Below are 12,590 nucleotides of genomic sequence, written 5' to 3' on the forward strand. Positions count from 1 at the left end.
CTGTCTATGATGCAGCGTCAAGGGTAAATGCAGCCAAGGGCTCTCAGCTTATAGTCCTTGCTGCTGTAAACGCCGTCGAACTGTTCGTGCAGGTGGTTGTTGTCTTGCAAACGTCCCCCATCTGTTGACTCAGGGATCGAGTTGTGACTGCACGATCAATTACAGCCATGCGGATAAGATGCCGGTCATCTCGACTGCTAGTGATACGAGGCCGTTAGGATCCACCACGGCGTTCCGTATTACCCTCCTGAATCCAACGCCAGTCAACTACTGTTTGCGTATGAGAAATCGGGTGCAAACGTTCCTGGTGTCAGTACATTTGTGTGAATGCTCTGAAAAGCTAATCATTTGAAGATCACAGCATCTTTTTCCTATCGGTTAAATTTCGCGTCTGTAGTGTGTTATCTTCGTGGTGAAGCAATTTTAATGGCCAGTAGCGTAAAATCCAGTGCCACTGTGGGAAGTCTCATATTGGCCAGACGTGTCGTACGGTTAAAGACAGATGCTACGAACATAAACATCACACGAGGTTGGGTCAACCAGAGAAATCTGCGGTTGCTGAACACTGCCTTGACACGGGTCACGGCATGGACTATGAAGAAGCCAAGATTTTCTCGTATGCTTCCACATACTGGGACTCCATTATCAAAGAGGCGGTCGAAATACGTATAAGCAGTGACCTAATAAACAGAGACACGGAGTTTCACCTGAGCAAAGCCTGGGAGCCAGCCTTGGCGGCACTAAGGAATCGTCAGCCGCAGATTAGCAACTGCACCGAGTCAATGCAGATAGGAAACCTTAGCGCAGAGGCTTAAATCGCGCGCCAACACTCGCGCACGAGACGGGGTCCGAAGCTCCCAGTCGCATTTTCCCGCGCCGCCGCGCGCTTCCGCAGACCGCGACCCGTTTCTCCAGCAGAGGGCTCTGGTATTGGACGCCGTCCACGATTGGTCTTCGATGACGTTATGCCCCCGCTGGCGCCCTCGCTGTTCTAGAAAGCCAACATATAAATTGGCGAGCTTCTCAGCGACTCGACAATAGCACCTGAAGATGGCGAGCAGTTGTCTCGCTGAAATATTGTGCGGTTTCTACAATATTATCTGGCCTAAGTCCCAGGAACCTATCAAGCATTCAGAGAGCAGTCTCGAAAATGGTATGGATTCTATAAAATAGCTCTTTTCCAGTTGTTTGCCGGAGATTGTGCGTCACTGCGATATACGATATTTCAAACCTCTCCTGCAATGCTTCATGGCGGGACGAAATGCCACACCGTTTACGGTAGTGAATCTGTCGCGAAATTGAAATCACTGGATCCTTTGGTGCTATTCCAGAAGACAAGAAAATGTACAGGTTTGAAAAGACGAAAATGTCTCTACCATAAAGCCTCGAAATTTTTTATGTCAAGACATTTAAAAGCCCTTTAAACAAAACAAATTTTTAACATTATACATCTTTAGTCTTCGTGTCTACGTATTTATTTCTGTCAGTCACCCAGCGGCCGAATACATTTCTCATTGACACCGTCATTGTGGAATATGTGATTTTGTTGACGGAGTCACCAGATCACCTCTGCTTGTGCCGCTTCATGACTAACAAAGTAAAGTCTGTGGCGGTACGTAACATAACGTGAAAAAATAATACTGAAGAACTTCGCAAATATAAAAAATTGACGTTGTAATGAAATAAATATTATCGCAGAAAAAGCACAAAGACTATACAAACTAATATGATCTGCGAATGTAATTGTAATCTCTGTTCCTTTTGAATAAGGATTGTACAGACTTCCCTTTTGTTTCTTGGTTGTGTAAGAAGCAATTTTGTGACGAGGCACGAAAACGTGTAAGTTTCATGTAATATTTAGTCTAAATGTAATCCAAATATTACGTGGACAGACTTGCTGCCTTACCACCCACAAGGACGTTAGCCAGCTAAAGGCACATACTGTCTGGCTGTACTGCTATCAGCAACAAATCTGACACAGTTCTTGATGCTACAAATAGATCCGTAAAACGACAGAAAGCTGAGTAAGGCAAGATAGAAAGGGAACGAGACTCTACTGCGAAAAAATATAAAGACCGACTTACCCTATTATAGACAGAAGGAAACAGCATTTTCCTCATTAAATGTAAATTTTACACACTCGTGAAAGTATAATCCGCAAATCTCTGATCGTTACCATAGTAGATGGTGAGATACTGATGATGGGGGTGCACACTTAGAGTTTAGACTGAGGTGACAAAACTTATAGTGATATGCACGTCTACAGATGGCGGTAGTATGTCATACACAAGGCATAAATGGGCAGTGCAGTGGCGGAGCTGTCATTTGTAGTCAGCTATTTCATGTGAAAAGGTTTCCGTCTTCATTATGGCCGCACGATACGAACTAACACAATTTGAACGTGGAATGGCAGTTGGAGATAAGACGCATGGGACATTCCATTTCGGAAATCGTTAGGGAATTCAATATTACGCGATCGACTTTGTCAAGAGTGTGCCGAGAATACCACGTTTCAGGTATTACCTCTCACCACGAACAACGCTGTGGCTGACGGCCATCATTTAACGATCGAGAGCAGCGGCGTTTTCGCAGAGTTGTGAGTGCCAACAGACAAGCAACACGGCGTGAAATAGCGAGAGGAATCAATGTGGGACGTACGATGAAGTATCCGTTCAGGTAGTGCGGCGAAATTTGGCGTTAATGGGCTGTGGCAGCAGACGACCGAGGCTCGTGACTTTGCTAACAACACGACGACGCCTGCACCGCCTCTCCTCCGTTCGTGACCATATCAGTTGGCTCCTAGGCGACTGGAAAACCGTGGTCTGCTTAAGTGAGTCCCGATTTCAGTTCGTAAGAGCTGATGGATGGGTTTGAGTGTGGTGCAGACCCCACGAGGCCATAGACCTAGGTTGTCAACAAGGCACTTGCGCAAGCTGATGGTGGCTCCATAATGGTGTGGGCTGTGTTTACATGGAATGGACTGGGTTCAGATCAAATGGCTCTGAGCAATATGGGACTTAACATCTGAGGTCATCAGTCCCCTAAACCTATCTAACCTAAGGACATCACACACATCCATGCCCGAGGCAGGATTCGAACCAGCGACCGTAGCGGTTCCAGACTGAAGCGCCTAGAACCGCTCGGTCAAACCAGTCGGCAATGGACTGGGGCCTGGGGTCCAAATGAACCGATTATTGACTGGACATGGTTATGTTCGACTACTTTGAGACCATTTTCAGGCATTCAAGGACTGCGGGACTGCATGTTCTCAAACATCGATGGAATTGTTATGGATGACTTTGCGCTATGTCACTGGGCCACAGTTTTTCAAGATTGGTTGGAAGAACATGATTTGGCCACACGGATCGCCCGACAAGACTCCCATCGAGCATTTATGGGACATACTCGGAGGTCGGTTCGTGCACAAAATCCTGCACCAGTAACACTTATCGACGATTATGGAGGTAAAATTGGAAAATTGTTGTAAGGCCTTATGGGACCAAACTGCTGAGGTCATCGGTCCCTAAGCTTACACATTATTTAATCTAACTTAAACTAACTTACGCTAAGGACGACACACATGCACCCATGCCTGAGGGAGAGGACTCGAACCTCCGGCGTGGGAGATTATAGAGACAGCATGCTCAATATTTATGCACGGGGCTTCCAATGACTTGTTGAGTCCATGCCACGTTGAGCTGCTGCACTACGCTAGGCAAAATGAGCTCCAACTCAATATTGGGAAGCATCCCATGACTTCCGTCACCTCAGCGTATTTTTGTAAGCTGTGACACTGAAAATTTGTTAGGGTTTGTTGATCAATTTCATGGCACATGTAAATTTCAATTCTTTGGATGACCTTTTTTCAGATTATATTTTTCCGTGAGATTAGTTTCTTTGTAAATTGTGTTGGCTATGTACTAAGTGCTATCTAACAGATTACTGCATTAAGTAATTTTATGTACAATGGAATTATGAAGTCCATGACACATCTTGAAAAATATGTATGGGTGAATAGCTAAACATAACACAACAAACTAATTACACCAAGTTCTTTAATCTATTTTTTTATAACGTGGTGTCAGCTAGTTAATTTGGGAAATCATTGACAGGGCCGCGACTGACTCGCTGCTGCTAAAAATGGTGGCGAACAGAGCACAGAGAGCATTTTTTATGCTACAATTTGTCACTTGCCAGACGTCAGTGAGTGTGCAAAGAGCTCTCGCCGGTAAGGTTCACGAGACACCACTAATTTGCAACAAGACAGTGAAGTGATATCAGAAATTCGAGGAAGGTAGCTGTTTGTGCAGTGCAAAACATTCGGACTGACTGGACGTGTCAGAACATACAGATGGACCATGAGAGGGACGTGATGCTCCGAAATCCCACAAAGTCTAACTATTGAGCAGTGCAGAATTGAACATCCCTCAGCCAACAATGCGAATAAGATTGAAGCCTACAAATTACAGCTCCTGCAAGCTGTAAGCCATGGCGGCATATTGTGCCGTCTGGTGTTCTGCATTTGTAAGCAGAACCGTCTCGAAAATGACGAGTTTGGAACCAAATTAATCTTTAGTGAAGACTTTTCATATTTCGCGAAAGACCATCTGATAAAATGAACGAGTATTGGGGCAGAGGCTCCACATACTATTGTCGGACACGACCAGGATTCCGAGAAGTTAAGTTGTCTGCATTGTACCCAACAAGACAGTCTACAGACCCTTCCTCTTCGCTGAAATCACTGCCTATTGTATCACTTATGTCGAGATGCTGCAGTTGTGGCTCATGCCACAGGATTTCATCTTTCAACAAGATGGCGGCCCTCCATATTTCCACAATGTGTACGGGATTACCTGAACGAAGCATCGCCATATTCCTGGATAGAGCGTGCTGTGACCAACGACGTGGCTCTATTCGAGTGGCTACCGCAGTCTTCAGATTTGACGTCTTGCAAATTTTTGTCTTGGGTTAAATCAAGAATAGTGTTCATGTTCAATCTCTACCGCAGGCCCTCGAAGACTTGTGACATGGCATCGCGGCAGCTGCTCTTACTTACTAACTGCAGCATGCTGGGTGTATATGGGCAGAATTGGCTATCCAATAGATGTGTGCCTTGTGACGAAGGGTAAATACACAGAAAATTTATAAACATTGCAGAAGAAACTTCGAGAGTTTATCTCTCATGTGCTGTATGATTTATTACATTGCTCTTGGACATTTATTGTATAGATTTTTGAAATGTATCATGGTCTTTATAATTCCAATATACTTAATATACTTAGGTGTTTTTATTATTAAAATCATAGGCACCTCTGAACGTTAAAAGTAAACGCGACAAAAAATTACAACGGCGGGAGGGAGAGCTAGTAACAACGTCCCCCCCACCCCCCCTCTCCCACCCACCCAGAAGAGGACCCCCGGATACGAACCTGCATGAGGGATCGATCGGAACACTGTAGTAGGCGAGGGAATATAAAACAGTTACAAAAGAGTACAGGCTTTGTGGCATTTATGGAAGAACCATTGCCGGGTAGTCCCACTTTCACAGTCGCTGTGGCACAGTTACAGACTGTGCACTATGGCACAAGGAAGAACCTACCAGGCTCTCTGTGGAGGAGGGGGCACATGGGAAGAATGGAAGCAGGATAGTCGCTAAGTGATGTGGCCCGATGGCTGAATGTGAATGGTTCTGTTGTTTTCCAGACGTAGCGACAGTTTAGAGAGATCGAAACTGTATCTCGAAGACCAGGGAGGGGCCGACCACGTGTAATATCAGAAAGAGAGACCCGTTATTTGGCTGTGAGGGCACGACAGTACCGGCTTAGTACCGCACGGCAACTTCCATCTGACCTCGCAGCATTCACTGGACTTTTACACAGATGAGTCCCGATTTGGCCTGGACCGCAGTTCTCGACGGATTTGCATCTGAAGGAAAGGTGGAACACGATTTCGGGACCCTACCATTGTGGAAAGAGACTAATGTAGAGGATGATACCTAATGGTGTGAGCAGGGATTATGTTGACCACTAACACCTCTTCCTGGACGATAATGCTCGACCTCACACAGCACGCGTGGTTGTTGTGTTCTTGGGAACGGAAGATATTGCACGCATGGCGTGGCCAGGTCGCTCTTCCGATTTGAATCCCTTAGAGCACATCTGGGATGCAGTAGGGACACGTCAGCATTCATCAACCGCTCTCCAAGACTTGCGAGCAGCGCTGCACGAGGAATGGGCGTTATTGCCCAACATGAGATTGATGGCATCATTCACAGCATGTCCCGTCGTTTGTCAGGTCTATATTGCTGCCAGATGTGGTCACACACCATACTTTGAGCATTAACCAGTTGTTGAAATGTGTGCATAAATCGTTTAAGTTGGAAAAAACGAACATTTTTCTTTAGTTACGCGCTTTGCAGTTGCCCCTTCTGTATTCTTTATATTGTTGCTACTTTACTATCACCTGATAATACTGTTTTGTGGCAAAATCAATGCAACCTTGCATAATGTTGGTTTGTTGCTTTAAGTTTGGACACCAGTGTATTTAAGCCATTTAACAGTATACACATTGCGGAAGAATCTTAAGCGGGGGAAGTATACTTGGGAAAGAACTGGATTCATGGGAAAACACCAACTTTATTACATTATGTAGACTATTTAGAGAGAGAGAGAGAGAGAGAGAGAGAGAGAGAGAGAGAGAGAGAGAGAGAGAGAGAGCGATAAATATTTGTCTGTCAGACGTGCCCAGGAGCTGATACAAATGCAATTCACTATTTCGTAATGGTGAAGAATAAGCTGATACCTACAAAAACCGCCAAGAAGAATCAGCGTGAAAAGAAGAGGGATTTTGAAACATTGTAGAATGATTATGTGAGTTCGAAGTTGACCGTGGCTGTAGATGATTCAATTGTGAATACCACTGTAGATATTTCAACTGAAAAGGAATGGTCATAGTGAAAAAAAAGGTTGTCGCAGAAGTTAGTCAAATGTAGGTGGGTACAAGGAAGGTAAACGAAGAAATCTTCGGTAACAGGAGAAGTAATTCAATTGTTTGACGAAAGAAGGAAGTAAGTACAAAAATGTTCGGGAAAAACAGGAATACAACGAAATAAGTCATTTACGAATGGAATAAGAAAGCCAAGGTGCAATGACTGCAGAGAAAATACCAGGAAATCTAAAGAGAAATGGTCATCAGAAGAACTTAATCAGCATACAGAGAAGTTTTGACTTTCCTATAAGTGAAAACAACCTCCGGGAAGAAGGCAAGGACATCGATATTAGCAGTGCACGTAGGCAGCAGACTAAACTGGAGAAGGCGCTACTCATTTGTGTCTTGGAGTGTTATGAAGATGCCAACATAATGAGGAATTAGAACCACTATGCTTCCTTGATATTTACAGGCCGTTCTGTTAGAGCTGGTCCTAAGGCAGACGGGAGGTGGTGGAGTGAAATGGCTCTTTAGTTTATAGTATTTGTGTGTTTCTTGGGGACTCTTACAGTTCTGCAGTACCTAGGCAAGCGAAGACAATTAAGGTCGAGGATCCTCAAAAGTGTGAATGAAGAACGTTGTGAGCTGCGCTGCTTTACCTGCCGCTATACTCGCTACGAAGTGATACGTAATGACTGTTGAGTCTCACCTTGAGGCGGAATGCCTCGGGCTCTCCGGTCTCCTCGTTTGTGGTGGCTAGTCCCTCCACGAACGTGAACTGGATCGGCTCCACATGTTCGCCTGTCTCCTCGTCAAGCTGAATACTGTGCGCCTCGTACTCGTCATCCATAAAATCCGATTGGAACACCATGGTATTCTGCTCGGACCCTTTACCACTCCTGCAACAAGAAATGGAAATGTGAACTTAATTGGCATGCGCTGTGAAGCATGAGGAAACTAATGCCCTCGGCCCTAGAAAATTATAATGAAATGAAAGGAGAATTCGTGACAGGCTAGCAGCACTCCGAGAAACAACGCTGTATGTACGTTTTCACCTTTCTACGTAAAGACAATGTTTTTTTTTTTTTTTAACCTTTCCTTCTTGCAAACACCACCATTGGATATCAGCAGTCTTCTACGAAGTCTTCTACCGTCGAGAGTAAGACGTTATGTACCTGACGTTCTTTGAAGAATGTCCCAAGAGCTCTAAAATTTGATCTGTGCGCTTTGTGATTATAGTCGAGCCCGCACCTGAGGTCGCTAATGAGGGATCTGGTCCTAATTCTTGTTGGTATCCGATCCCAAAATTGTGCATCACTGTGATAAATGATATTTCAAACCTCTCCTGCAATGCTTCATGTCGTGACGAAATGCCACACTGTCCACGGTAGTAAATCCGTCGCGAAATTGAAATCAATGGTTTCTTTGATGCTATTCCAGAAGAGAAGTAAATTTGCATGTTTTAAAAGACGAAATTATCTCTACCATAAAGCCTCGAAATTTATGTGAAGACTTTTAAAGCCCTTTAAAATAAAACAAATTATGAACATTTTACATCTTTAGTCTTAGCCTCTACATATTTATTTCTGTCCGTCAGCCTGAGGGCGAATACATTTCTCATTGACACCGTCATTGTAGAATGTGTGATTTTATTGACGGAGCCATCCTATCACCTTTGCTTGTGCCGCTTCATCACTAACAAAGTGAAGTCTGTGGCGGTACGCCACTTAAGGTGAAAAAATAATACTGAAGAACTTCGCAAATATAACAAAGCTAACGTCGTAATCAAATAAATATTATCGCAGAAAAAGCACGAAGACTATACAAACTAATATGATCTGCGAATGTAATTGTAATCTCTGTTCCTTTTGAATAAGGATTGGACAGACTTCCCTTTTGTTTCTTGATTGTGTAAGAAGCCATTTTGTGACGAGGCACGAAAATGTGGAACTTTCATGTAATATTTAGTCTAATTATAATCGAATATCACTTAAAAGTGCAGCTAATGTTTTACTGTAACAGATCCTATACTCAGGAAGTGCGTGACTTAAATAATTTATGCATATTTTCTAGGGGAACATCAGTGCAGAGATCAACGCCATTGTTCTAAATGATAACGGCCCAGAGTCGTAATAAATATTTTGACAAATAATAAAAATAACTGTAAATGTAAGAGATTTCTCTTGATTAGCGGTTCTTCTTTTGAAGCAGTAATAGTTTTTTCTAATATTGAACTATATTCATATAACGTAACTATAGTAGATTTTTTTGATCTCCGCTTAACGAATATTGGGAGAATCTAAGCATTGACTTTTCACAAAAATAAAAACAATTATCAAAACCAAACTGCAGCTGTGTATCTAGAACAATTTGTGTTGGTGGTGTCTTTTGATATGAAAACAGCTTGTCGGACTAACTGCGAGAAACACCATAACTGAGTCCATGGTGTAAATAATTTTCCAGTTGTGAAGCAGGCAGAACAATAATATCGCAAAACGTTACACAACAAACAAATGACAACAATACCCACACGTAGAAAGCACCACCACAAGTCATCGAAGGTGTTCTTTTACGGTTTCGAAAGAGATGAAAATCTGATGGGGCTAAGCCGGGATTTTGAGGATGATCGATGACAGTGAACCCAAGGCGTCGAATTGTTGCGGATGTCGCAGCATTCTCTGTAATTTGGCACTGCCGCGCAAAAGGAGAGTGGGTTCCATGTGTAGACTAACTCCTCTTATTCGAAACTCGATTAGAGCTCGCTATTTCTCACGCATCGACATAGTTACGTTACACTCCGCCATGTTACACGCTAGAATTGTCTTCCAGCGGCAGAGAGCTGGAAGGACAAGGGTTTAGAATGTTTATAATGTTTGTTGTAGTTAAAAAGCTTTAAGAATTTTCAGATAAATTCGGAGGCATTAGTTTTCAGCACGCCCTCGTAGCAATTATGTACTCAGCCTCCCAGGTTATGGTGTTAAAGAAAGAGCAAACCGGACCTATTTCTATGATTTTAAATAATTTGGTGCTATCCTCCATTACTGACAGTAATTCCTGTGAATATACTTAATGTGTCTTCTGCATCCTCATACGGTTGCTCATAGCCGATATTTTCGCTTTTATGCATCTGCATCTATTTCTACATTCACACTCAGCAAGCCACAGAACGACGCTTGGCGAAGGGTACCTCGTACCAATACTACCAATTTTCTTTTCTGTGCCCCCCGCAATTACAACTGTGGGAAATGCCCCCGTACGAGCCCTAAATTCTCTTATCTTCGCTGTCCGCGAAATGTATGTTGGCGGCAGTAGAATCAAATTGGTTCAAATGGCTCTAAGCACTATGGGACTTAACATTTGAGGTCAACCTCAACCTAACTAACCTAAGGACAGCACACACATCCATGCCCGAGGCAGGATTCAAACCTGCGACCGTAGCACAGCGCGGTTCCGGACTGGAGCGCCTAGACCCGCTCGGCCACAGCGGCCGGCTGCACTGGAATCGTTCTGCAGTCAGCTTCAAACGCCGGTTCTCTTGCTTTTCTCGATAGTGTTTCGGGAAAAGAGCGTCGTCTTCCCTCCAGGGATTCCCGTATGAGTTCACGAAGCATCTCCGCAATGCTCGAGTGTTTTTCGAACCTACCAGTAACAAATCTAGCGTCTGGCCTCTGAATTGCTTCGATCTTTCTACACTGGTGGGGATCCCAAACACTAGAGCAGTAATCAAGAGTAGGTTGCATTAGTGTTCTGTAAGCGGTCTGCTTTACAGATGAGCTACACTTTCCTAAAATCCTCTCAATTAACCGAAGCCGACCATTCGCTTACTAGTTCATTTTAAAAATCTCTTTGCAAACGTTACGCCTGTTTGTTCAATCGACTTGACTGTGCCATGCTGTACACTACCAATGCTGTATTCGAACATCACGCAACAGTTTTTCCTACTCATCTGCATTAACTCACATTTTTCTACATTTAAAGCAAGCTCCCATTCATCACATTAACTGTATCCTCCTGCAGTCCTCGCGAGTATATCCTGGACCTCATCTGCTCCTCCGCTATATTTTGGAAGTGCAGTTGACATAATAATAGTGACTGATTATAACAAAAATCTTCGGCCGCCATAGTTCATGAATTTTTATTCAAATCATAGTTGCAATCTTAATTTCTACGGAATCAAAACTGATCTTCCCCGAGGTCGGCTACCACCAGTTTTTCCATTCGTCTGTAAAGAATTCGTGTTAGTATTTTGCAGCCTTGACTTATTAAACTGATAGTTCTGTAGTTTTCACATCTGTCAACACCAGCTTACTTTGGGATTGGAATTATTATATTCTTCTTGAAGTCTCAGGGTATTTCGCCTGCCTCATACATATTGCTCACCAAATGGCAGAGTTTTGTCAGGACTGGCTCTGCCAAGGCCGTCAGTAGTTATAATGGAATGTTGTCTACTCCCGGGGCCTTCTTTCGACTCAGGTCTTTCAGTGCTCTGTCAAACTCTTCACGCAGTATCATATCTCCCATTTCATCTTCATCTACATTCTCTTCCTATTCCATAATATTGTCCTCAAGTACGTCGCCCTTTTATAGACCCTCTAAATACTCCTTCCACCTTTCTGCTTTCCCTTCTTTGCTTAGAACTGGGTTTCCATCTGAGCTCTTGATATTCATTCAATTGGTTGTCTTTTCCCCAAAGGTCTCTAATTTCCCTGTAGGCAGTATCTATCTTACCCCTCGTGAGATAAGCCTCCACATCCTTACATTTGTCCTCTAGCCATGCCTGCTTAGCCATTTTGCACTTCATGTCGATCTCATTATTGATACGTTTGTATTCCTTTTTGCCTGCTTCATTTACTGCATTTTTATATTTTCTCCATCAATGAAATTCAATATTTCTTCTGTTACCCAAGGATTTCTTCTAGCCCTTGTCTTTTTACCTACTTGATCCTCTGCTGCCTTCAGTACTTCATCCCTCAAAGCTACCCATTCTTCTTCTACTTTATTTACGCTCTCCCTGAAACTCTGTACAACCTATGGTTTAGTCAGTTTATCCAGGTCCAATCTCCTTAAATTCCCACCTTTTTGCAGTTTCTTCAGTTTTAATCTACAGTTCATAAGAAATAGATTGTGGTCAGAGTCCACATCTGCCCCTGGAAATGTCTTACAATATAAAACCCTAAATCTCTGTCTTACCATTATATAATCTGATACCTTTTAGTATCTCCAGGCTTCTTCCATGTATACAACCTTCTTTTATGATTCTTGAACCAAGCGTTAGCTATAATTAAGGTATGTTCTGTGCAAATTTCTACCAGACGGCTTCCTCTCATTTCTTAGCCCCACATATTCACCTACTATGTTTCCTTCTCTCCCTTGTCCTACTCTCGAAGTCCAGTCACCCATTACTATTAAATTTTCGTCTCCCTTCACTATCTGAATAATTTCATTTATCTCATCATATATTTAATCAATTTCTTAGTCATCGGCAGAGCTAGTTGGCATATAAACTTTTACTACTGTAGTAGGTGTGGGCTTCGTGTCTATCCTGGCCACAGTAATGCGTTCACTATGCTGTTTGTATTAGCTTACACGCACTCCTATTTTTTATTCATTATTAAATCTACTCCTGCATTACCCCTATTTGATTTGGCATTTATAGCCCTGTA

At 43.2% G+C, this 12,590-nt stretch overlaps 1 protein-coding gene across 3 annotated transcripts in view; it reads right to left on the reverse strand.

Annotated features, from left to right (window-relative positions):
- The window catches only part of LOC126341097 (uncharacterized), a 201,203-nt gene that overhangs the window by 5,870 nt on the left and 182,743 nt on the right, over positions 1 to 12,590 (reverse strand). For all 3 annotated transcript variants that reach the window (XM_050001749.1, XM_050001750.1, XM_050001751.1), the window contains one exon: positions 7,637 to 7,826. In XM_050001749.1, the coding sequence (XP_049857706.1) occupies positions 7,637 to 7,798 (162 nt within the window). In that variant the 5' untranslated portion in view covers positions 7,799 to 7,826. The remainder of the gene's footprint in view (positions 1 to 7,636; positions 7,827 to 12,590) is intronic.

The sequence above is a fragment of the Schistocerca gregaria genome, chromosome 1 (genome assembly GCF_023897955.1).
Source record: "Schistocerca gregaria isolate iqSchGreg1 chromosome 1, iqSchGreg1.2, whole genome shotgun sequence".
In the NCBI taxonomy this organism is placed as follows: Eukaryota; Metazoa; Arthropoda; class Insecta; order Orthoptera; family Acrididae; genus Schistocerca; species Schistocerca gregaria.